This window comes from Coffea arabica, chromosome 2c (genome assembly GCF_036785885.1).
Source record: "Coffea arabica cultivar ET-39 chromosome 2c, Coffea Arabica ET-39 HiFi, whole genome shotgun sequence".
Classification (NCBI taxonomy): domain Eukaryota; kingdom Viridiplantae; phylum Streptophyta; class Magnoliopsida; order Gentianales; family Rubiaceae; genus Coffea; species Coffea arabica.
Genome location: NC_092312.1, coordinates 62,615,221 through 62,642,727, shown reverse-complemented (window position 1 = coordinate 62,642,727; position 27,507 = coordinate 62,615,221). Strand labels below are relative to the sequence as shown.

The following is a 27,507-nucleotide window of genomic DNA, read 5'->3' as shown; positions in this document are numbered from 1 at the left end:
CTGTCGAACTTTGCTAATGTGACGTACAAAGGCATATGCCAGTTTGCACCATTTTGTGATTTGATTGATTTGCTCTCTCTCTCTCTCCCTCTCCCCACTTTTAGCATATTATTCTTGTATGATTTTTTTTTTTTTTTGTGGTGTGGTGTGGTGTTTTTGTTGGGGGGGGGGGGGGGGGGGGGGGTTGGTGAGGTTTGGTGGAGAACCAAGGTGATGACGGTTTGGAGTTGGAGGTGTAAAGGGAATTAGGTGAAGTGTGAGAATGGCAAGAGGTTGTAGGGAGAATGGATACATTGCTGGTAAAAACTACAAGTATTCAGTGGATGAACTATTTTCAAGCTTCTAACAAATTGTGGCATCTATTTTTGGTCTTCCTGAATGTTGGTTGTCTTCACATGTTTGCTTATGTTTATCTATAAAAGTCTGTCCTTTTGTATGGTTGCAAGTTGCTGTCTGATTATAACTTTTACTGAATGATTTCTGTTATTCCATTAGTGTCTTAATGTTTGATTAGAAACATGTATAAGTTTTTTGTCATGAATGATCTGAGGTCGGTATATGTTACTGATCAGTGTATTCTCCAGCTGATTTTGTGCAAAACAAGTAGCTTGCATCCACAGCCAGTGTGTGTATGTATGTGGTAGCATGTTTGTTAGACATATTTTCATAGGTTGTTTTGTGAATTGATGCTATTAACCTGTTATATTTTCCATTCAAGAAAATGAATTCTTGTTTGAGGTGAATTACACCATTCACTCGGTTGATCTGGTATGTTTTCCTCTTTGGACAGAAAACATGTCTTATGCTTCTTATTCCTCTTCACAAGGCTCGCCATATATTTATTTGTGTCTCTCTATTTTTCATGCATTCCTCCTAATTTTTCCTTTCTTTGATACCTATCAAAAATTTCTTTTTCTTTGGGAGTTCCATATGGAGTAAGGGTAGTTTAAGAGATGCCGTTTAGAGAGTGGTGATCTTCCCAGGTCCTGAGAAAGTAAAGGCTACAGTGTAGATCTGATATCTACTGCTCAACGTTTCAAATACTGATCAGATTTCGTGTTTTAACAGTATTTGTAAGCAATTGCTAATTGAACTTTCTTTCATTGTATTCTTACTCTAATGCTTTCTAGCTTTCTTTACCTTCTTGCAATATCCCGATGCATGTAGCAGGAAGAAGATGGCCATGTCAATTTGAAAATTAAATGTATATTAGAAGGGATACTCTTTTATTTGCTTAACTGAAAGCTCAATACTTAGTGGGAGAAATTGAAGTGGACTATTGCATGGTTTGTTTATACTTGTAATTGTTTCGATTCTTTTGGCTGCAAAATCCTTTTCTGTTTGTTTTTTGTGAAGATTTCTAATGGGATGTCAGAGCTCTGTTAATTCATAAAGAGGCTGGAAGTTTTACTAAATTTGTAAGAATGGCAATTATAAATCGTTGTATGATCACATTCACCACAGAAGTGTGTACAATTGCCCATCTCAGAAACTGTGCTAAAGTTCCATCCTCTCTATGAATTTGAAACCTCAGCCACACCTAACTGGAACTTTCCTTTTTGTTTTAGAATGAGGATGGATGATTGTAGTTTTCATATCTCAATTTTGTTAGTTTTTATTGCATAACATGCTTGAGTTATTAATCACTGAACTTTGAAATCAAATATTGGGAGACCCTATTTTGTATCGCGCTTTAGGACTTGCTTGCTATGCCTTTTTCCATATCAACAGCTGTAACCAAATTGGTATAAGCGTGATGGATGAGGTGTTGATGTGGTGATTAAAGGCTCCCCTGTGTACATATTAGTTGTTATCTGCTCTTGCACTCCTAGAGGCCTAAACATGGAATACAGTACCATATAAGATCTTTCAGAAGTTTTCGTAGCTGAATAGGAGAGATTTCCTGTCATAGGTAGACCCTGTGAAGCGGTAGTTTTCATCATAGAGAGCATGAAAGCCAACCTGACATTTTGTGGAAATTGGAAGGACGCATTCTTAAAAATAAAATTAACAATGTCAAAACTGATCGAATCCATTTAGCAATGGATCAGTGATAAGGTGACTCGTTATATCTTTGTTCAGCATTAGTGATGGTGATTTTTTCCGCCCTTTGTTTCGTCTCCAAATGAGAATTATTCTTTGCTTATTGTATCTGGCAACTGGATTCTTGAACCATATAATTTGTGATTTGTATATTCTCATCCTTATCTGTGTACCGATTTTGTGCTTCATACGGTGTTAACAGATTTGCAAGCTGCAGCATAATTAAGCATGTTAACTCAAGAAAGATAAAACTTGATTTAGCTTCTTGTTTCAAACAAATTCATTGACATGGGAGAAGGTACACTTCTAGCAAGACTGGGTCCTGTTCTACCCCGTATCTTCCTCAATGATGCATATTTTACCAAAGAAAGAAGCAGAATGAAAAAGGTCTGTGCAAGCATTGGCTTGCGATCAAACTTGCATGCGTATCTTCTCCAAGTAGGGAAATGAGACCAAGACGATCAATGTTTACCCGAACATTAGATATGAGAGCTGATTGCGCAGATAAAAAAGTCAAGGCCTCAATTGGGGAGCACAGGTTGAATTAACGTTTACAAAGCACCATTTCATTACACGTCTCTTAGTGATTGAAAAATATGTTTATGATATATTCTAAAAAAAATTCCCAAAAAATAGACAATCCAAGCACATTCAATCTTATCCATGGTACAAGGGCCATGCTATGCTACAATGTTTATCAGTAGCAACCAAAGCCATGCAGCCTTTTTAAGCTAGGGAAATAACATCAGCACTCTACGAAAAATTTCGGGCACTACTCTTCTTTTGCATTAGATGAAGTGTAAGGAGTGCTAGTATCATTTCCCTTAAACAAAGGGCTAAGGATGCCTCTACCTACTTTAGTTTGTCCTCAATTTCATTAAGATTTTTTATTATGAAATGTAACTCAGTAGTGCGCAATCTCTGTTCATGTTCAACTATATGAAGCATTTCATTGATCACTGCACTTTCCTCATGTTTTGGGTGCTATACATCTCCCATAAGTCTTTTCTTGTTTAAATTTTGTCACTTTTATTGAATAGCTATGTCATCCCAAGGTATTGCTCAATTAGTGGATCTCCGATAAGGTGTTGTCATAGATGAAATTAGAGAAAAAAAATTGAATGGAATAATAATGCTACACTAGCGAGGACAATGAAAAAAGCAACTAGCGAACAGCAAATGCTCGTTGGAGCTCGAATTCAGGTATACTCATTGCATTTTCAAGTCAAACTCAAGCATGGTAGTACTCTCCTTGAAGCACGTCAGGCATGGTTGAGAATATCAAATATTTATATATTTATGTGATATCACTAAAATGTCTTTTCATTATGGACAAATTACATGCTTTACATATTCTATATATTCTATATGTGATTACGAGATGAGTATATTTATACCAGGAAATTACTACTCTGTACAACAAACAACCCTACACAATAGAGACAAAGTGAAATATGATCCACCTCATTGATTTTAGCTATTTTTATTTTTGTGTAGGCAAAATCTTTGTCTAATTAGATCTAATTTCAAATAAAATAGTAGAATTAATAAAATCTAATAAAAAATGGGCCCAAGAAAAATTTTGACTTATTCAGCAAGCTCAAGCTCCTCATTTTTTTTTTTTTTCAATATGACCTTAAGCACCAAAATGTGATGTTCACCAAGCTCGAGTTTGAGTAATTCTCACGAGCTCGAGTAGAGCACCATTTGCTCTTAACTCGACTCAATGATACCCATGTGCTAACACTAAACGACTGCAAGCATTATGTTACACACGCAAAACTCAAAAAGAAAGCAAGGAACCCATCCACTACTTTCATGAGAAAGGATTTGTCCCATGAGCCTTTGTTTTGCACTATTTTACTTCTTTTTTTTTTTTTTTTTTCCAAAAACGATAGATGATTTTTTGGAATTGTGTATGAACTATACATTTAGTGAGCAAAGGCTCAATTGGAGCTATACATGTGTTCTAAGACACTGAAGATTAAACCACTCCTCACCAAAAGACATGCTTAGAGCATGATTACTAATATAATTAGTTCAATTGCTACTCTCATTTCTAGCCAAAACAAATGAGCATTCCACAAACATAGAGCTTAAATCATGAATGTCCTCTAAGTGAGAATAGAGCTTGATGTCTTTGGCCTTGTTTGCTCTTCTACTCCCACTTTGATTCTCCTCCACCATTATTCCCTTGCTTTGATTAATGCAAGTTTAAGGGCCGCAGCATTGTCCATCAAATTGTTTCTTGAGCTATGCTCCTTTAAGGGTCATTGAGCTACCACTTGCTGTCTTCATTCTCGGTAAGAATTCCAATACCCATTTGACCGCCATTTCCTTGAGTTTTCACAACTATACTGAGATGAATGGAGTTATCTCTACCTCTGCTTCCTTGCTGTGTTGTTCCAGCTCTTGTTTCTGGCATGCTCATCTTTCTGTCTCTTGCTACTGCTTCTTGAAATTCAAGCCGTTCTCTTTGTGCTTTCTATATAATCTTGATGGGTGGTCTTTTATACTCTTTAAATACTCTTTCATTTCTAGCCTTCCAAAGCTGGCATAATATATTTACAGATAGTACTATGTGTTCCATCCCTTTAGGTTTGCTCCTGGCCTCACTCCACCATTTTTGAAATTCCTTGTTTGATATTCAATTCCATCCCATCTCACTGGTGATATGTGTGCCATACTTCCTCAGCATTCCTATAGCGAAAGAACAGCTATTCCACAGTTTCTATGTCTTCACCACAACCTTCACATATTGGAGTCCCCTTCTTAGTCCTGCTGAAATGCAGTTTCATTTACAAGGAGAGCCTTAGTCATGCATTTCCAGATAAACAGCTTCAATTTGTGATCTATATTGAGTTTCCACAGATGTTTTCATAGATGTTTCTCCTCCAAACTTGCCTTTTCTCCTAGTTGTCCTTTGTGTTTCTAATTACCCCTCTGCCTACTGAGTTCCTTATATCCTGAGGCAACTGTGCATTGGCCATTTCCACTGTGTATCTAGAAGTGACAATCCTCTCTATTTGCTAAGCTTATTGGTATTCTCAACACTTTCTTGGCCACTTCTTCATTGAAAAGTTTGAACATGGTCATTTCCATCTGAAGTTTTAGATTAGATCCTCCAGTTTCTAAGCTTTGCAATCCTAAGACTTGAATGATATATGCTTTCCTTGTGGGTTCTCTGGTATCCAATTCTGCTCCCAGATTTTTTAACTTTTGCCATTTCCTATTTTCCTTCTAGTGCCTCTCTCAACATTCTCTCTCACTGGGATCAGACCTTGCCAGATCCAGAAAGCATTTTTGTGGACTTTGCAATTGAAAATTGTCTCCTTTGGATAGTATTTGGTTTTCAGAACTTTACTTGCCAAGAAGTTAGGCATTGTTATTAGCCTCTGAACTAGTTTTCCTAACAAAGCCTAGTTGAAATTCTACAAATCTCTAAAGCATAGGCCACCATTTTTCTTTCCTAGGTGAGTGTTTGCCAAGAACACCAATGAGTTTTCCTTTTCTCATTTTCCTTTTCCCACTAGAAATTAGACATCATAGTACTCAGTTCTTTGCACAATCTAACTGGTAGTTTGAAGCATGACATGACATAAGTGGGCATTGTTAAAGTTACTGCCTTAAGCAGAACTTTCTTGCTAGTAGCATTTAACAGCTTGTTCTTCTAGTGTTTCATTCTCTTTTCACATTTTTCCTTAATGAAACCAAAAATCTGCTGTTTTGATCTAGATATTACCATTGGCAATCCTAGATATTTTCCTTGTGTCACTACCCGGATGTTTTCAAATTTTCTGCATACATGTACTTGCTGTGACTGAGGGACATTCTTACTGAAGAAAACTAAGGACTTTTCTAGGTTAACCACTTGACCAGATCCTTTCTCATATTTTCTCAATATCCCCATCAACTCCTTTGCCTCCTTGGGATTTGCTTTGCTAAAAATAAGGGAATCATCTGCCAAAAAAGACAAATGAGTAATTGCTAGTCCCTGTCTGCATATTTTCATTCTTGTGATCTACTTCTCTTTCCCTACTTTCTTGAGCAAGTTGGTAAAACCTTCATAGCACAGTAAAAATAGATAAGGAGATAAAAGGATCTCCTTATCTAATCCCTCTCTTAGGAGTCATATAGCCTCTTGGCTCACATTGATATTGAAGTAATAAGTGACTATTTTGATGCAATTAATAATCCGTTCGATCTATTTGTCACAAAATCCCATTCTTTTCATTATTTCCTACAAAAACTTCCACTCCGCCCTATGATATGCTTTAGACATATCTAATTTTAAAGCATAATATCCATTTTTTCCTTACCTTTTATTTTTTAATTAGTGCAAAAATTTATGAGATATTATGATATTGTCTAAAATCTAAAATCTGCCTACAAGGAACAAAAGCAGCCTGATTTCTACTAATGCAAACATCCAATACCTTCTTAAGTTTATTGGCAAGAAATTATTGGTTTGCAGTGCTTCAAGGTGATGGGGTAATCTACTTTAGGAATTAAAGAAATCACACTATGATTCATGAATTTGAGCATAAAACAAGAATGGAAAAAGCTTTGAATAGTCCTAATGATATCATCTTTTATAATGTGCCAAAACTTTTGGAAAAAGAGGGGGTTCGTGCCATTAGTACCTAGAGATTTGTTTGGGTTCGCGGAAAAAATTGCATTTTTAATTTCCACTTCCTCTACTATTTTAGTATCGTTTTAATTTCCACTTCCTCTAACTATCATTTATTTGATGGGAGATTGTTTGTGGTATACCATCTAAAATCTCATTTAGACACTCCACCCTTGAGCTATTGAAAATCTAATGATTTTAATTTGCTACTTCCACTCACAATTCCTTTTCACTGCCAATCCAAGACCTATCTTCTTTTGTAGGTTTTGCATTCTATTTCTCTTCTTTCTCCCTTTAACACTGGCATTGAAGAATTGGGTATTTTTATCCCCTTCTTTCTACCAACTACCCTTGTCTTTTAACCCCAATATAATTGTTCCTCCTAGGCCTGTTTCAACTAACTTTTTAGTTCCCTTCTCCTGTCTTTTCTATTGTCCCTACTTGATCTTTGCATATCTTCAAGTTGTTGTGTAATTTTTGTTATTTTCAACTTCACATTCCCTTGAAAAGTATTCCTCCATCTAAGGAGAGCCACTCTACAGTTGGCAAATTTCCTTGTCACTTTGAATATTTTAGGTCCCTCACATTCCTTGTTGCAAGCATCCCTTATCACTTGTTGTATCTCTTAATTTTGCACCCACTTTTTATAAAAGAAAAACCTTTTCTTTCTTCTATGAGAATGTAGGCCAGTGTCAATCAGCACTGTGATCAGAGCCATTATTTTTCACATGAGTACATTTGGTTTTGTTAAAAGTCTCGAACCAGAATTAAGGCTCTATCCAACCTTTGTCTTACTTCTCCCTCACTTTCCTAGTTATTACACCATATCCATAGCTAGCCCTCAAAGCCTACATCCACCAGCTCATTGTCTAAGATGAAGTTCCTGAAGTCACTAAAAGTCCATTCTTCTCTTGTCTTTCCACCCCTCTTCTCTTCATTTGACACAATATCATTAAACTCCCCATCTATAATCCCACTTATTTCCCCAAATCCTCTTTTTTTCTTCAGTCACTTTCCATTGTTTCCTTCTTACTTGATCCAAATAGCTTGCATAGATACCAATGAACCAACAATTTGTTTGTGTTTCAAGGTCTAGCACATGAGCTTCAATAGTTAGAGGTGATTATTGGATATGCAAGACTTTAATGTCATTATTCCAGAGCAATGTCATTCCATGGATCTATCCATTGCCTTCACCACATAGCACTCTTCAAAATTTAGCCTTTTTTTTAAAAATTTTCCATATATCTAGTCTTATTTTTGGTTGGGATAATTTTAGAAACCTCCCTTAAAGTTTCTGACAGTTTCACTGCTCTCCCTTAATGTTTTCAAAATATCATTAACCTCCCTTAAAACTAATGTTCTTGTAACATATTAGCCCAATTCAAAAAAATCAACAGTAAAAAAAATAATTTCAAGAATGAGAAGAATATTTCATACCAAAAGTACGCTTTAACTTATGGATTAATCTTTCCTACACTGTTAGCATTAGATAAATGACAACTACGCAAAATTTGAATTTTAAATTCAACATTTGCACACATGTCATGAATCTTTTAATGAAAGAAAAATTCAGTTTAGTTTCTCTCATAAAAGATGGATTTACACAATTCCCAAGAGAAAGAAAAAGAAAACTCCCACTAAGAGAAACAGATAATTTTGTTTTGCACTCTTTTTCACAATACCCTGAATTCAAATGCTTTTGTTTGCAGTAAGTGTGTTAAACAACTATATCACATAAGCTAATATGGGCTTCAAACCTGGTATAAAATGACAATATTATTAAAATTATTCAAAACTTTGACAAAAATAATTAAGTCATGCAGAAACTAAACTGCATGTGCATATGTGGTTGATTGTTGAATTGCTGAAGATACTGGTACTTCTACATAATATATGAGAGAGTTATCCATAAACCACTAAATAATGTTACAGTCACACACATACTCGAATAAAAAAAATGGAAATATAATTTTCCTTCTCGAACTCACCTCTTTTACGAGTACATTGACAAAATCTAGGTGTGGTTTCTTTGCACAAGCACAGTTTCTGCATGAGAATTCCCCACATAACTGCAATCTGAAAATGCCAGGCGTCACCTTGTGCAGGTTGGTTTACATGAATCCTATCCAAGTTCTTCCTACCTCTTTCTCCTCTGCTGCTAAAAATTCCATTAGGATTTTTCTTTTTCTTTTTCATGAAACTTTCTCCCTGCGTCAACAGCTTCCCTGCAGTGAAGTAATATTATTTCGTAATATGCAGACTTAAATTGAACATCCTTTTTCACCAAAAGACGTTCCGTTCTTCGAGTTGACAAAATGTCAAGCCGAACTTTACATGTAATCATGGGAAATGGAGACATGTTATCCAAATTTGTGGATGACTGAATAAAACTTCATGCTCTTGAAGCGAAGCACTGTGACTCAAACCTAGTTGCAAGTTCAAAGCTTGAAAAATCTACAACAATACATCTGTTGTGCTTCATGTTCCATACAACCTATAGTCCTATCCTCCACCACACCCGCGCACACAATAATGATTTTAAATAATTCAAAAGCTCATGAAGCGTTTATGTGATTAAACAGACCATCCTAAACAGTAAGATCCAGACAGTAAGAAGCAGTCCATTATACCTGAAAGCAGCTACAAGCTCCTTATTTTCAGGGTCAAGCGTGACACCCTCATAGAAAGCACTAGCTGCTTCCTCAAACTTCTGCAACAGACATCATGGAGACTTGAGTAAATGATTACAAGATGTATTACTAAAAGATTAAAGAGTTGACCAGAGTAGAACATGCCTGCAATAAACGCAAAGCGGCTCCTTCACGGTAGCAAGCTTTAGGCCAATCAGGTCTTAGTGCCCTGCAGGCCCTTGCATCAGACAAGGCATGATCAGCTTGGCCCAATCGGAGCCAACAAAGGCTTCTATTCGAATGTAAAGTTGCATCCGTAGGATCAAAATCAATAGCCTGTATATCCATCGGCACAAATCAATGCGAGTCCAATGTCCACAGAAGCTAGAAGACTCAACATATGATCTGTGTTTTTAAACTCGGACCGGACCGGCCGGTCCGACCGGTTGAACCGGGAACCGGCCAAGTGTCCGGTCCGAGCTATCTTAAAAACTCGGATTGGTCAAGACTCGGTCAAACCCCGGTTTTGACCAGGTTTAACCGGAAACCTGAAGAACCCGTACGAACCGGGTTTTTCTTATTCTCCATTTTTAAATTCTTTTTTACCCTTCCTGACCTCTTAACCCCAAATCCTTGTGAGCTCCGCCTCCTCCGCAAATCCATTTTCACTCTTTGACTTCAATTCAAGCATGAAAAATCAATGTTTTACCCCTTTTTTAAAATAAGATATAATCTTAGATCTTGTATTCAAAAGAAAAAAAAAAGACCCAAAAATGCAAAAAAAAAGCGTGGAGAAGAGAACAGTTTGCAGAAATCAGATAAAAGCATGATATTTCATGGGTTTGAGAACAAATAACTAATAAAATAAGAATGAAAATGAAATAAAAAAAAAGATGAAGAAGAAGAAAGGAGTTGCAGAATGGCGTGGAAGATGAAGAAAGGAGTTGCAGGAAGATGAAATGACACCGTCAGGAGTAGAGGAAGAAATGAGAGGTGTGGCGTGGGGTCAAACTTCAAAGCACTTTCATCTGATATAGGATCAAAACATTTTCAATATTATGTTTTGATCCTTAAGTTGTTAAAAACTATTAATATACCTCAAATATTTCATACTTTATAAATATTGTCCTAAAGTTTGGTGTTATTTTTTAATCAAGTCCATAATTTTAATTCTAAACTTGTTAATATTCATTAAATAATATAAATTGCTCCTTGATTATTCTAATTTCTTTGTATTTTATTGTTAAATACATTTGAAACATTAAACATATATGAATATACCTTTGTTAATATTAACATGATCTTAGATATTTTAAATATAATATTTTAATTTCTAAATAATTTTTATTTATGACGTCATCTGATTTAACCCCCGGTCGAACCCGGTCGAACCCATTGACCCCTGACCCTGACCGAGTCGATACCCGGTCCGAGTCTGAAAACATAGCATATGATCACGCAAAAAAGGTATGCTAAGCTGGCTACTATAAACGAAAATTTGGAGTGGCACTGCTTTGGTGCAAGTAATTCCATGATGCTCCATTCTTATGCACCATTTTAAGACCTTGAAATCTATCTAGTGGACCCTTTTGAGAGCAGTAATTTTGTGGGTCAAACAATAAAATTTATTTTAAAAAAAGGCATGAGATCCTGTTTAGTTAGATACTACCACTAAGGCCTTTGTGTTATTATATTTCCTACGTTCACATGGCTTGCAAACTAAAGGATGAGATTTATAAGTCAAAAAGAAACAAAAGAACAATAAAAAGATTAGGACCTACCTGTGAATAAGCATCCACAGCTAGTGAAAAATCTTTTCTTTTAAAAGCTTCATCTCCTCTTGCCTTTGCTTCAGAAGCCTTCTTTCTTGTTTCAGGTGTCACCTGATAACCAGGCATTCACAAGCAAAGTGCAAAATACAATTAAATGTAGCTATTCAGTTTTCATTATATTACAGCCATTGCTTTGTTCAAATTAATTACTTTGCTATTATTCAGAAAAAGGAAGTGAGAAATGAATCAATGTCCAGTCATTCTCTTGTAAGTGAACCAAACAGTACCAGATAGTAAATTCAGATCAGTAATGGTCAAATAACATTTGTTGTAGAGCAAACTACTTAAATAGCCACTACCCTATTTGAATAGTCTAATTCTGGCCATTAAATTAGTTTTGATACCAAACCATCCACTAAATTTCTAAAATGGTACACTTTTGGCCACTCCTTTCAAGTGGTATGCTTTTGGCCATTCCATTAGGCTTAAAAGTAACCACTAACAGAAGAATCATCACACAAGCTACGCATTTAGACAGAACGACCAAAAGTACACCATTTCAAAGTTGAGTGGGTGATTTCAGAACAAATTAAGTTTAGCGACTGAAAGTACACTATCCATATACTTTATTGACCATGTAAGATTTTTGCCCTGTACAGTAAGCCAATATTTAGCAAATTGGCCATTATTCATTTCAACATGTAGGAAAGTTTGAACACTTTTTGTGCATGTCAATTGCTTGCCCTTCCAACCAAAGGGTTAAATGAGGAAATGTGATCCACTCGATACAACTGAAAGCATGAGGTTGTATTCATTGCCCGCATTTGCCTAGGAACATGAAATTTTGCAAGTGATGGCAGCAGAATCGGAGTGGCTACAGACTATTACATTCGTTTTCATAAATATAGCAGATTGATATCATGATAATGAATATGCATTGCAGAATTTACTCTACATATCCACTATTGACTGATTAAACTTTCACAGAAAAGATATCACAAAAATGAAACAGCGATCCGTGTTATTCACATAAAGACTACATGAAAGTAATGGAGTTTACTTTCTTGTTATGATCTTCCAGTTAAGGAAGTTCCAGAGGAGAGAAAAGCTTCAAATAGCCCATCTTAGTAATCCTAATTGCTGATGCTACATGAGTGAAATGGTCTACAATTATCTATTCTGAAATTCAAGCCAATTATGCCATTTTAATATATGCAAAACCTCACACCAAATTTTAAGTTATTGAAAGTTCTACGTTCAGATTGATTGGGTGCAATCATTATTCAGACATGGAGAGAGGCTGGCAACATGCACATTCTCTTTGTAAAATTAGTTTCCACTACAGCAATCACAAAAATCATAAAGGATATAGCTATAAGGGAGCATCAGATGACTGTTAACTTCTTTATTTCTCAACTAAGTTTGGAAGAAGCAGCGAGGGAGGGAGAGGGAGAGGGAGGGAGGAGGGGGGGGGGGGGGGACAGAGCGAGAGTTAATGATAACGACGCACTTTATAAACCATGTATGAACAAAAGAAACAATGCTAGAACAATGCGTAATCATATGTGTTTAAATAGACATCAAAACTGTACCTCAGGCGCAGAAACAGCCTTCTGCTTATTAACTTGCTTTACTTCCTGTAATTGTTAAAATTGAAAATCAGTTAGCAAACACTGAGAGTAAAAAATCCAAATCCTAAAAATGGACGATCAAAGAGGGCGTGAGCATCAGATTCGTGTTGATTTTCAATTAGTCTCAACGAACCCTACATACATAAAAAAAACCAAAAAATGGGAGTCACTACAAGTATGTTTGGAGCCTCTTAGTAGCTTAAAATCAGATAATTATAGCTTATTTAGAGCTAAAAGCTTTCAAGGTGTTCTTATTCATTTTTCACTTCTCCTTTGAGTTTCTTTTAAGTGGCAAAAGCTGATATCAAGAAGCAACCGTTTAGGTACTTGTGGAAATAGCCTCTAGCTTCAAAAAGTTTTGAAAAAAAAAAAGGAACATGCTTTCCACCTTTCGAACAACTTTTTCAATAGCCACCTTTCAGCATTCAACTGTGTTTACAAAATTAGAACAGGCCCTTAACCACAATAAACATTGCTTCTTAGTACAGAAAGCCTATGATAGCTGTATGCCGAACATTCAACTTCTTACTTGAAGATTGAGAAAATCAATTTGAAGAACTCAACTTTGATAACTAAAATGTTTAAAGCAATTGATCAGAAGGAAATAACTAAGCACGGGCAAAAGTTTCTAAATTAGGCACTATGACACAGAAAAAGAACATCTTAAGACCTTAACTAGTTAAAACAGAAGTAAATACCTTCACTTTGTCAGTTTCAGACTCAACGTGCTCAAGTATTCCATCAACACTCCACTCTGAGACTGTTGGAATTTGTGAGGTTACAGGAAATAGAATCTCCACAGCTCTTCGATGACCTCTTGCAGCAGCAACTTCTATAGGTTTCACACCCTCCTGTTAGATGATAAAATTAAGCATCAAGTAAGATCATTTTATGCCAATTTATACTAAAATACATGTTTTTGTTTTGTGGACTAGATACTCATAATTTGTCTCAAACTGAATGAACCAATATGCATGATTGTAAACAGATAACATCTTTAACCTTTTGGTGAAGTAGTCAATTTGCTTATAATAACTTGAACATTCTTAACACATTCAAATCAGACAAGTCAATTTCCTTGTAATAACTAGAACATCCTCAACACATTCAAATCAGACAATATAATGTATGCTGAAAAATAATTTAAATAAGTAAATAACACACATTTTCAAATGGCAGGAATGCAATAAATCACATACACCAGACAACCTTCATGCTAGAGTTTGGACAACTCATCACTAGGGAAGAATTCCACATTACTTCCCTCAAAAAGTAAATGTCAAAAAGGACTGGGAAATCAAAATCACTCTATGTCAGAAAATGCCTACTTATCACTGTTTTCTGAAATCCTACTAAGAGTAAGATCAGATTTCTTCAAAGACTTTAGGTACTTAGCATGCTTCTCAGAAGAACCGGTACATATTGACTTTCAGAAAGGGAAATTGTGATTACTTATATTCCTAGTACTAGACCAGCTTATTTGTTTTTCCATAGTAGCAATAGCAGAATTCAAAATTGCAATTTTAGTTATCCTGGATCAACTTGAGAGCCATCAATGCAGAGTGGGAGTGGCTTTCTGGTCTCCTGCCTTAAATCAAAAGAAAGGTAGATCACCATAAACAGCGCACAGATTCTTTAAATTTAAATTTAGGATTCAGGTATACGCTATGACATTAGATTGAAGATGTCTGCCCATTTCTCTCTGTACATAATATAACACATATCTTGTGTCAATTACACCACTTACAAAGAAAAAAAAATGACACCTTTTAAATTTTCAGCAAACAAGCATTTCAACGTACATTACCAACGAAACATAAAATCAAATCATATGCCTGTAGATCTGCGAATAGGTTGACATCAACAGAAAATTCTTGATTCTAAAGTAATGGGTTTATTTGTAACAGTATTTGTAATATTGCTATATAAAAGTGAAATCCCCATCATAAATCTAATTATTCCTTCCACCATCAAACTAGTTCCATCATGAAAACACATAACTCTCAAAATTGCAAGAAAGTTCTTGAATTATCCTGTTCTACACTATCCTTTTGTCTCCTGCAGGTAATTTAACGGTGCCTACCTACCTCACACTACTAACTTGTTAAGTCATTTTGAGAAAGGCTTTGGTAAAAGGATTAAACCAAGTAACTGAAAAATCAACCCAGATGTTTGACTACTTCGTCTTTAAGTATTACCTCATCAAGGGAATCAGGATTAGCTCCGGCTTTTAGTAAACATTCTAAAATTTCAGGGCTACCATGGTCAGCAGCAATGTGCAAAGGAGTCGCTCCACCAGCAGTAACATTAACATGAGCACCTGCCTGTATGAAGGAGAAGAAAATGTCAGAGCTTGACACAGAGAAATTCTTTAACATAAGAAACACCCTTGCCACCTTACACACACATTTACTTTTCCAAAATTTCTCAGGAAAGAGGACTATGAAAACAAAGATAGGCAAAAACACCTATGCAACAATTACATATTAATGAGGAATATAATACATTACAAGACCTTGTAAACAAGTAAATAATCTCTTCATTCATCCAGAACCTTGTAGTGCCTAACAACCTACACTGACTAAAAAAACAATCAATATTTTTCACTCTTCACACAAATGCTGCAGAGTTCATGAACATGCTTACATACAATTTTACGGGGAAGCTCAATTGTACAATTACATCAAACAAGTACCTTACAGATCTAAACTTCTATTATCTCATTAATAAATATCTACTCCAGAAGCTTAAATCATCGGGGACTAGGGCAAACAGGCAAATGAGGTTCCATAAACCATACAAAGAGACCAAATGAGGTTCCCTTAAGTTCATTACCCTTTGATAAGATTTATCAACTAATTGATCAATCTCAAGAAATGACCAGTGATAGCAAGCAATATCAGCATGCTGGACTTAAAACCAATTACAGATTCTGGGGATGATACAATTTTACCAATCAATCTCTATTATCGCATTAAGGTTGAACAAAATATTAGATTTCCAATGACATGACAAAGAAAGAGACATGAGATTTCATCCATATTGCTACGCTCAAGCACAAAAAGTTGTTATAAGCCCCTTGAGAACTACTCTACTTTGACATAATGAAGAAAAACAAAGCAAAAGGAAGTTAACCAAGCAAGAATAGTCAATTGAAAATATCAGGCAAACAGTTCGGAAGCAAACCTACTTTTCCTCAAGTAAATGGGCACATCAGAAACGATTTTGATAACCCTCAACAAGGTGGGTGGTACTAGGAAATAATTTTGGACCCACTGCAAGTACTAACGATACTTCACTATGGCTGTATGGAAAAGCATCTTAATTTCCAAGAAAATGGTCAATTTCAAAAGCCAACAGCATTTCAATGCTGTGGATGAACAAGAATCATTTTTGGAGACATTGTCGGAGTGCAGAATTAAAAGATAAATATATAAATATATGTGTATATATATCTCTTCACTTATATGACATTGGTGACAACCAGGATGAACCAACGCTGATATGCTTACTACTATTCAATCAAGTGGCATAGCAGCCACAGATCAAGAAAAATTTTAATTACCAGCAGCTGAAACAATTGGATTATTCCAAGAAGACGTCCTTGTCTGCAGTCAGTAATCACCAAGTGGGGATGGTCAAGTTATGTTTCAAACGACGAGTTTTCAGAGACACTTTAAACTGGAAAAGTAAAACAAGTTTCCTATAAAAAGATTTTGAATACTAGCAAACCAAAAAATGTACCACTTTTCCCCTGGGAAGCTCCAGCTAAAGCATCTAATCTTATCTCGAGACATGCACAAAATCTATGCCAATATTTGCTCTTTGCATCTCAACAATGAAGAAACAACTTGTCATCTGCTATTGCATTGTCCAGCGGCCCACAATTCACAGACAGATGCATTAGCTACTTGCACAGTGCAAAAGACAATGCTAGGGAGCGTGATAAACTCGATGTTGTGGTAGAGCCCTTGTACGAAAAAAAAATTAAAAGTTGGGACACATCCACCGTTCACTTACTTGACTCTACGGAGAGAGAATTTACAGAACCTTAAAAGAGTAAACAAGAACACAGATGGCTAGGAACGGCTTTCTGAAATATTCAGTACCTATGGATCAAGAACACTGTTCCTGCAGACAGTTTTTTCTTTGCATTGTTCTTGAAAATACAAGGTATTGAAAACGCAGATAAGTTGCACTTGTATCTTATGTTGCACGGTCCAAGATGCCTTCTTATGTTGGAAAAGCTTTACCTTCTCAAAGAAAAACAAGAAAAGCTTGGCACTTCTTTATTTTTCATTAAAAATTGTGCGATATATACAATTGCAATTAGAAGAATGCAGGTTTCTTGCTAAACACTAAATGAGTATACTGCATTTAGAAAAGGTACTAGACCCAAGACACATCAAAGATAATAAGCATGCTGCAGGCAGCTTACATACATACACAAGTTAAAAAAATAAAAAAAAAATAGAAAACATTATCATCTATACATTTTCACCCAGAAGATGAGCTAAGGAAATCCTAGAGACATAATACGTGGCATAGCTTCTTTTTTGCCCAAATACCACTTTTACGAATTGAAGATAATACAACGTAAAACTTCACAAGAGTATAAACTATAAAATGCATTAGGTACAGATTGCAACATATCATACCAGAAAATAACTACAACTAAAATGATTAAGCAATAAACGATTAAGAAACTTTAACAACTTGCTAATCATTTCGAACAATGTCTATCACAACTTTTGTTTGTCTTTATGCTTCCATTACTCATAACAGGGCTCTATTCAAGTAACTTCATCCAGTGGCAAGATAAATGAAATCAAGTGGCAATACAAAAAATTTCCTTCAAGTCAAAAAGAGGAATACATCTGCAAGATACATGAAATCAGGGCTCTATTCAAGTAACTTCATCCAGTGGCAAGATACATGAAATCAAGTGGCAATACAAAAAATTTCCTTCAAGTCAAAAAGAGGAATACATCTGCAATGAATCAAAGATGTAAAACCCCATGCAAGTGTTGAAAATATAGCAGATTGCAATAGAATTGTGAAGCACCATACCAAATGCAATCAGATGAAGCAAGTTTAACTCACAAAATCCTAAATGATTTAATAAGAAGTGAACTTTAGTAGCATTCTCATAATAGCAGAAGCACATGAAAATTTGTGTACAATTCAGAAAGAATGCAGGCTACAAGACCTACAGACCTGAATTAACAACTCTAGACATTGTAATGAATCTGCTGCCACCGCAGACAGCAAAGGAGTGACATCATCTTCAGTTCCAATGTTTGGCTGCAAAAACAATCGGACAACATAAAGATGAAAATCCACAACAAAAAATGCATCTTTTCCTTTAACTCTCAGTCCTAGAATTCACACTGTAAGAATAATGAAAACCATAAATTTGGAGCGACCGATATGACAAAGTAATAATCCAACTTATCTTATAACAAAGTACATCCAGATACATTTCCCATATTCATATGGTAAGCCTGCTAAAGAACACTTTGCTAAACTTTTCAACAATAGGGCCATGAACCCCAGTATACATTTTATTTTGGATTGAAATTGAAATCATATTGTATATGTAACTGACATATCTTTCAGTGAATGAGGCATATGAGTAGTAATAATAACTAAAATCAGAGAAAGAAGTATAAGTGGAAACCATTTTATATATGGGTAATTTCACTAGACAAAACAAGCACAACCTACTGTGGCACTCCAAAGCAACTAAAGCTTTTGTCAACCCCAACTACTAACCCAACCAGTGCACTTCAAAGATTAAAAAAGATTTGACAGAGTTGGAACTTTGTTCTACTCAACTAAACCTCAAGCATCTCCAACTAGAGAAAACTCCACTCCCTAGACCAAACTATTAGTCATAGTCCAATCTAGGCTATTTGGTGACCACAGTAAACTCCCTTTATGGTACTTATGCTAGCAAATAAAAGTCAAAGGGGAATACAGAACGTCAAAGCTTTTGACAAATCAAACTTCAGCTTTTGCAATCTTATCCTTCAGACTTTCCACATAAAGAAAGATAAAGGAAAACCAATCAGCAAAAAAACTTTAAATCTGATAATTGCAAAAAATTATGACTTGCAAAACTAATTGTTTGTGTCCTGGTGATGTGCCAATGACATCAACAATATGTTGCTTTTCCCGAGGCAATAAAGTTTACACCTACTGCATCGCTTGACCAGATTGTTCAGACCATTTTAGCCGAAACACAAAGTTCAGCCATTGAATGTATGGATACTTGATGAGAATAGACAATGAAATTGCCACACAGTCTGCAAGATCTCTACTCTCCATAACAAGCAAACCTTGTAAAGAAAGGATTGTCTAAGATGTATAAGAATCCATCATTTTAAACTTAACACGAAACATACTACACAAAATTGTAACACAGGAGCACAAGAACACACAACTCGAAAGGATCCTACAGGTTAAAGAGAAAAGTTCAATAACTGAAGAACATAATTGAAAGGAGTGAAAGTAAAAGAATTTAAAGGGTATACAAAGCAAAGCTACACCACAAGGAGAAAATATTTGACGAATGGAAAAAGCAAAAGAAGAATAACAAAAGAAGAACAGAAGGACTAGAAGATATGCAGAACCAACAAAAAACCCAAAAAGGTATAACATTCTGATATTAAAAATTTGGCGTAAAAGAAAATGTGAAAAATGAAACTGCATATAACGATTCCTTGAACATAGCCCAGGAATAAAAAACGCAAGGAATCAAAAACTGGGAAAACCTTGCTGCAACAGAGAATTACTTATAAAGGACAAGATCATATGACTCCGTACGACAGGATCCTAAGCCTCGTCATAGAACTCAATGGCTTGGGTGAACAAGAGGAAAGAAGGGGGAAAAAATTCTAAGTACACTAACATTAGCACGGTGTTCTAGCAGTATTCTGACAGCATCTTGCTGACCATGACCAGCAGCCCATATAAGGGGAGTACCAGCATCACTTTGTAAATCAACATCCACACCTCGTGAAATTAAGAATTTCAATAACTCGGTATCTCCTGCAAGAAAGAACAAATGCCACCATAGCTAATTTTATAACTAATTCGAAGTATACCCAATTATAATTAACTACTTACTGGTAGAGTATAAGGTGAATTTCATATCCACTGATAATGTACCCGAGTTCATTATAATTTGGCCACTATTGTTTCATTAAAGTGTTTAAGATAAAAGACTATAGTTTATTTGTTGATACATTTTAAATCGATCTTGCAAAATGATCTATTTGCTATGATATGCAACACTAATCAAGCAAAGACAGCATACGAGCATCTATTGTTATGAGTAATCACACACAATCGATTCAACCCCAAAGCTGCTGCAAATATTGATCCAAGTTTCTGTACATTTGATGCAGATTCTATAAACCAATAAAAACAAAAAGATAAATGATTTGATATTTTATTTTTTCCAAAAGGTTCTGGATTTCGTAAAAAGATTTTATAGCCTTCCATAAATCCAGAGAATACCCAAAGGATTCACATTTCAAAATTATTTGTTATTTTTGTCATTGTTATCTTCAAAAGCCTACACACGTCTTCCAGGTAGCCTCCAGCATGACAAGATAAAGCTTCAAAGAGCTTAAGTTTTGCAAACGTGAGCTCTAAGCAGCCTCATTGTAGCACTCTATGGTAATCATACAGCCAAAATATAAATAATAATTCCTTATGTAACTTCTGTTACTCTTTTCTCAAAATTTCAGCAGTTCAGATATATCCAGCTTGCCAACCAGGTAAGTAAAGCAACCTCTTAGGAGGCTTAAGTTTTGGAATGGTGTTCACGGAAATTCTCCATTTCACTACACAAAAACTCCGCAAGATGATTCAACCTTCAACTTGGGAAAAGATACACCTAACAATAATTCAGCACCCGATTCTTCATCTCCACCTACATTGATAATCTAACTACATATCCTGTTCACAGTGTCAGTAAGAAATTCATATTTATGATCCTCCATGGATCTTCTGAAAGTCATTAAAGTACACCCTCACCATTTTCAAAAAAATTCAGCCACAGGCAGATTTGCTCCAATGTTTCCATTCACAATACTGACTGAAATTTATTTTAAAAAAATCCCCAAAGATCATAATTTCTCTCAAGCTGACTCCACAAGTTTGATGAACCTCCAGATTTTCAATTCCCAATTAACTTGACTATTTGCACAGGTTAGCTCTTCTGACAGGCAATTTGTTCCAAACCACATCCCCATAACTACTTTCACCCTAGGCCTACATTAATAAAGATAGAGGTTCACTTATCAATGAATAAACTGTATCTTTTGATCATTGGGATATCCTTCCCATAATGAAACTCTCTGCTGCCTTTCAATCTTTTGGCAACTTTGAGCAGTAAAAAAGGGTAGAGAAACCAAATAAGTGGGCATGCTGGAACAAGTGATTGTGGTGGATGTCAGCTCCCCCTTGGAAATGATGATGTTTCTCCATACCAGCTTTTCCCTTAAATCTATCAACCACACAATTCCACAATTCTATATTCTTGTGTTTAGCCCAGGAACCAGCCTAAGATAACGAAAGTTTCCCAACTAGAATCTAATATTACAGCCAGCTCCACCACATCAAGGATATCCCCATACGAAAAAGTTAACTCTATTCAAACCAGAATCTGCTTCAAGCACATGATGCCTTGATGTCCAATAAACTTTTTGAGCTCAACCAAGACATAATGCATCTTTGGTCTAACGTACAAGATATCCTCTCTTTGATTCAAAATCTTTTGGAAGGCCTTTTATTAATGATCTTCCATTAGTTTGCTTAAGGCTCCCATGCCAAACAGAAAGAGTAGTGAAAAGTAGTTCTCTTTGCTTCAAACCTGTTGAACTATCAAATATCCAGTAGCATGTTGAGCAAATAATAGTATCATATCGTGTAAAGGAAGAAACTAAACTACGTTCTGCATATCTCGCCAAATCTAATTTTCTGGAGCAGCAAGGGAGCAACTTTAACTTGCATCATTCTACAGATATGTAACAACAATGTACATCAAAATAAAGACAGTTTATGTGCCCACTGCTTGATTCAAGTACTTATTTGACTGATATACTTCCAATTGCAAGTTGCCAGATATTGCCAAAACAAGATATTTCCCACCTTAAAGTGAAGGACATATCAACTTAATTTTATTCCTTAAGCTTATTTAACAGAGAATGCAGTATAAATATAATCTTCTTGATACTTTTCCATGACTTCTATAATGTGAAGATTACACCTTAATATCAGTTTCATGTTCATGAGAATACTGGATTGGTGGATAAAAGTCCTCAATTGACTTGTTTTTGAGAAAGCTGTAAGCCTGTTGAACGATGCATGAATAAAACTAGGCCTGGCCCTTTGATCAGACTTAATTTTCAGCTTCTTTACCAGACAAGCTCAGCTCTTATAAGCTTTACTTAGTGGAACTTGAGCACATATTTTTTCGTTATAATCTAAAACACACTGTTACAAGCAAATAAATTCATATCCACGTATTTTCAATTTCATTAGTAAAAATGGTTTTTGTACTCAGTTAAGCTCTTAAAACTAACCAAAAAAAGAGCATAGCCAACTAAAGGTTAGAAATGCAAGGAAATCAACTTTTCTTGTTCCCACATTCAAGGTTAATGATTACATTAAACTTGAGTTGCACTTTGAGCTTGCAATTCTGCTTCAATGACTAGTTTAGACGATTTTCACATAAAATGTACCAGATCTATTTCATCTCCCTCAAAGCAGTTCTCACTTCTGACACTCCGGAATCTTATTTGATTACTAGGTTCTTTGGTTCATTGCGCTTATAGTTAGTCAAATTCATTGGCACTTGTAGAGCAATAGTGTAGAGCTCTATACCATGTTATATGGGGATGTATTTATCTAGTGGATGCAAAATCTTTTCTACCATGCCAGACAATAGTGCAATCGTACAGAACATGAAAATTTTCCTGCTCATTTCATCTCCTTTCTGTCTTCTATCCTTCTAAATTGGTGGCCATAGTGCCAAGATATCAAGGTCTTATATGACCGTGATGGCTCCATGGAATCCCAAATGAAGAAGCAAAAAGAGAGTTTTAAATCAACTAAACTACAGTACTTGAACAAGACTTATATACTGTTGCTTCTGAGAATTGAGGCAGATAATCCACACACCTATTCCTGCAGAATGATGCAGAGCCATTGCACCCAAGTGACTGGGTATACTAGGATCAGCACCACACTCAGTAAGGTATTCAGCAGTAGCTGCGTGTCCTTGCCTTGCAGCATGAAGAAGAGGAGTCTCACCTGCAGGACATAGCAGACAAGTTACAAAGTTGTTCATGTGACAAGGACACAAGCCAACAAAATTACAATTTAAATATATACAGGCAATCAGAATAGGCACTGGTGCTTCAGTTCATCTGGGCAAACGTTTACAGTTAAACAATTTAAAAAAAAAATGATTTCAGAACCAAATGCTTGGGCAATTACCAAGTTTGTTAGGTTCAGAAGAAGAATTTTCAGGCAGCCAAGCCCAAGAAAGCAGCCAAATAATGACTGAATTGTTATATCAGGAATTAAGAAGGAAGCAAGAAGAAAAAATAGCAGAATCCAGGATTCACATCCATAGCCTCACAACTGCATCAGAAGCCCCAAAAATCAGAAGTCCACAGAATAAATTTCTATTGCAGGGAAGAAACGACCTCAACAATCACTGAAACATAACAATAAACAGAAACCAGCTTTACTCGATTTTCTCATCTTCTGCATTGGCAGATGAATTCTAGTACACATCTCAAATAATTAGGGAAACCTTTAATGAGAAGGCATCACAACTTATGTTCCTTGTTTAGACTGTCCAGTGCCAGAATGTGACGGAGCTCAAGTATCTCTTGCCTTTATTGCTGTATTGCTCGTATAAAAACCATGCAGCAATGTAAGTAGCAAAGCTACTTACAAAGTGCAGGTGTCCCCTAATCTACATTTTATCTTTTCGCCTCTTTGTTCTAGTAAAATAATAATGCACCTCTACCATTATCATTATGTATTTGAAGAAGATCCATCAATTTTGAACTTATTCAGCCAAAAAACCCAGTCTAGCTAAAATAGATTAGAAAATACAACAATTACAAGTCAATCATCAAATGCTAAGAAGTACAACTGAATCTCACCTTCAGGCAAATGCTGCTTTGACATTTTCAATTTGCATAACCAGATAAGAGGTTTGTATCAAGGTAGAATCGTACAGATAAAGGAAAATGTCTACCCTTATCCAAAGAGGGTGGACTAGATAAATATGTCTAGCCTACTACCGTGTTTGGTCAGAAAAATAACACACAAGTACTTATCCCAAATACAGGAGACCTCTTTAGGGTAACTCCAAGATGCTCAACCTTAGAATTCCCTATAATGGATGTTTCATCCATCCTAATGTGTTTCATCAAGCAATCAAGCTCTCAGATACCAAAACTTGCTCGCAAAAAGATATACACACCCTCTCCTTTCCTTTTTAGGCAAAAGATCAAATCAAGATAACAGAGCATAGAACGAAAAAGTTACAATCTTTACAATTGGCATTGACATTAAATACCAGAATGTACAAATCCATGCACAACTTAAATCTTGTTTATTCAAATATTCCAAACAACCAACAGAAAAACTAACATGGAAAGAATAACTCAGAGAGCAAAGGACGTACCATCATCATCTTTTGCATTGACATCAAGCTTCAACTCCTCAACCAAGTACTTGCACATATCAGTCTTGCCCTCTCTGGCAGCAAAATGCAAAGCCCCTCTCTTGTTCGCATCCTTAACATCTGCCACTGTCTGAGCTATTCCCTTCCCATCATCAAGTTGTTTAGCCAATTCTATACCACCCCCCAACCAAAAAAAAAAAACAAATCTTTAACATCAATAACAGAAGAGCGATGAACAATCTGTAAGTATAAATTGGAACTGAAGTTCAAACTTACTCTTGAAAAGGTCTAAATTCCCAGTACGTGCAGCATTCAAGAACTGCTGAACTGTGTCCCTCACTGTGGAAAATTGATTAAAAAAAAAAAAGGCAAAACCACATATCATAAATGCAAAAAAAAAAAAAAAAAAAGATAGAAAAACATTATATTATGTTCAAATATGTGAAAAATAGAGGAACCTGCGAGAGCATCAGAAGCATCAGGACCAACCATCGTGTGAGAGAAGAAGAAGAAGAAGAAGAAGACTCTAAAACCCTTTTAACGGACTGACTGCAAATTGAGGTTTTAGTCGTGGTAAAAGCTGTGGAAGAAGATTCTAGGAGGCACGCGTAAAAAGGAGAAAGAAGAAGGGCTTGAACGAATTTGAGGAACAGGGAGTTAGCATTTGTTTATTGGGAAAATTGCAAAAACCTCCTCTGAGGTTTCTTACACTTGCACTCACCTCCCTCATATTTTGAGAAATTGTACTAACCTCCATTGAACTTACTGATTCTTTGCATATTCAGTCCAGGCGATTAAAATGAAAAATGAGAAATTTGTACCAAATTTGCCCTTTGTACTACGTACCAAATAGTATTAGCAAAGGAATGACAAAGTACTACAAATCAATTAATAATTAATAAACTTTAACGGATGTAGTTTATGGGCAAATAGGCATTACCTATTCAAAGTACCAGCTCTTTATGAGTATTTTACTTTCAAACATTTAATTTATGATAAATACATCAATGTTTGTAAGTAAAATTTAAAAAGTATTACAGTAATATTCTTACAAAAAAGAAATCAGTAGATTATTTATTTAATATAAATTAAATATTTTTTAAAAAAAGAAATGACCTATAAAGTATTAATTCTTTATGGCTTTCCTCCATTACATGAACAAAGTATCAGCTTTTGTGGGTATTTTATTCTGAATCATTTAATTTATGTTAAATACATAAATGTTTATAAATAAAATTGAAAAAGTGTTATATTAATATTTTTATGAAAGGGAAACTGGTAGGTTTTGTATTTAACAAAAATTAAATATATGAAAGTAAATACAAATTTAAATTTGATACCTCTATCAGGCAATTTAAATTTAAAAAAATATTTATATTTTACCTCTATTCCCGTGATATGGCCTCAAAATCTCTATCAAGCAATTTACATTTAAAAAAAGATTTGTATTTTACTTCTATTCACATGACATGGCCTCAAAATCTAAAACCTCTATTTAAATTTGTATTTACTGTCACATAGTTATTTTTTGTTAAATACAAAACCTACCAGTTTCTCTTTCGTAAAAATTTTAGTGTAACACTTTTTCAATTTTAGTTACAAACATTTATGTATTTAATATAAATTAAATGATTCAAAATAAAATACCCATAAAGAGCCGTTATTTTGTTCATGTAATGGAAAAAAATCATAAAGAATTACTAATTTATGAGCCATTTCTTTTTTAAAAAAATATTAAATATATAACCTACCAGTTTCCTTTTTATAAGAATATTATTGTAACACTTTTTTAATTTTACTTACAAACGTTGATGTATTTATCATAAATTAAATGTTTGAGAGTAAAATGCTCATAAAGAGTTGGTAATTTGAATAGGTAATGTCTATTTGCCCATAAACTACACCTCTTAAAGTTTATTAATTGTTAATTGATTTGTAGTACTTTGTTATTCGTTTGGTAATATTACTTGGCATATAATACAAAGGGCAAATTTGGCACAAATCTGTCATTTCATTCCCTAAAATAATTATGGAAAAGACTGAAGGCTTTTTAACACAGAAATTGGTCAAGATAGAGAATTCAATATGGTAATAGGTGGTAGAAAATATGCCAAGACGAGGTTACCTTGTTGAGGCTATCAAATAGCAGTATTTCCTAAAGCTGACTATTTTAAAAAATTCTAACATACCACCTTAAATTAAAAACATACCAAACTTACAAATAACAGTAATTCAAAAAATAATAAATGACAGTAATTAAAAGGAAAATGACAATACTCCAAATTATTTATTTTGGCAAAACTAAAAATAAAGGCAATGTCATAGATTAGGAAAAGTAAAACAAACAATCAAGTCAACATGGAAACAATAATATTCCAAATCTTCTATTCGGTAATTTCGATTCAAGTATGTAAATATACTTTTCTTCCTTCAAAAAACTTCTCGACTCATGGAATGAGTTATTATAATTCAAATTTCAATACAATTTGAAATTTCATACATATATTTTGATGATGAACTACGGTAGCCAGTAACACTTCTATATGCCAATTAAAGAAATTTGTTTGCATCTTTTTTTTTGGTATTTAGTGAGATTGGGACACTTTAGTAGGTTTGCTTTTTTCTAAGTTTTATATTTTTTATGTTGAACTTTACTTAATATGTTTAATATTTTTAATGTTGGACTTTATACTCTGACGTTAAATATGTAGTATATAAACTACAGTTTAGACATTTCATTTGCACTTAGAATAAATTCCATCTTGATAGTGTGCAAGCATCTTGATAATTTTTTTACAACAATTTTACGTCATCAAAAAGTGCATTTTAAAAAATTAATATGCGAATTCAAATCAATAGAGCAGCATTTAGACAGTTGCCATCGGGATTGTTTTAGAAAATTTTTTAGACCAAATATTTGATTAACAAACTATCCTTTGATAGGTGGTTATGAAAAAAAAAATAGTATATCATTGTAATACAAATTAAAAAACATATTTATACCTATATTAGATTAAAAAAATATCCTTTGATGGTTGTTTATGCAAAACACCAAAAATGGTAGGATTTCTCGATATTT

The 27,507-nt window shown here is 34.8% G+C and overlaps 1 protein-coding gene across 9 annotated transcripts; it reads right to left on the bottom strand.

Moving 5' to 3' along the window:
• Positions 1-3,857: 3,857 nt before the first annotated feature.
• On the bottom strand, positions 3,858-25,053 carry LOC113727414 (palmitoyltransferase AKR1-like). Of its 9 annotated transcripts, none has more exons than XR_011839520.1 (15): positions 24,887-25,053; positions 24,705-24,767; positions 24,429-24,599; positions 22,904-23,035; positions 19,623-19,762; positions 17,927-18,013; positions 14,908-15,033; positions 13,408-13,560; positions 12,671-12,715; positions 11,088-11,189; positions 9,472-9,642; positions 9,307-9,386; positions 8,818-8,901; positions 8,665-8,752; positions 3,858-4,824 (listed from the first exon to the last, which is right to left on the bottom strand). XR_011839520.1 is itself a non-coding variant. In XM_072076073.1 (14 exons), exons 1-13 carry the CDS (start codon positions 24,918-24,920, stop codon positions 8,847-8,849), a joined length of 1,359 nt encoding a protein of 452 aa, XP_071932174.1. In that variant the 5' UTR covers positions 24,921-25,053; the 3' UTR covers positions 8,487-8,752; positions 8,818-8,846. The 9 variants fall into 9 exon arrangements, 3 of the variants coding, with proteins under 3 accessions (XP_071932174.1, XP_027107369.2, XP_071932175.1); XR_011839519.1 differs by having other exon boundaries at positions 3,858-4,821; XR_011839518.1 differs by lacking the exon at positions 3,858-4,824 and adding an exon at positions 8,487-8,558.
• Between the last annotated feature and the right edge of the window lie 2,454 nt (positions 25,054-27,507).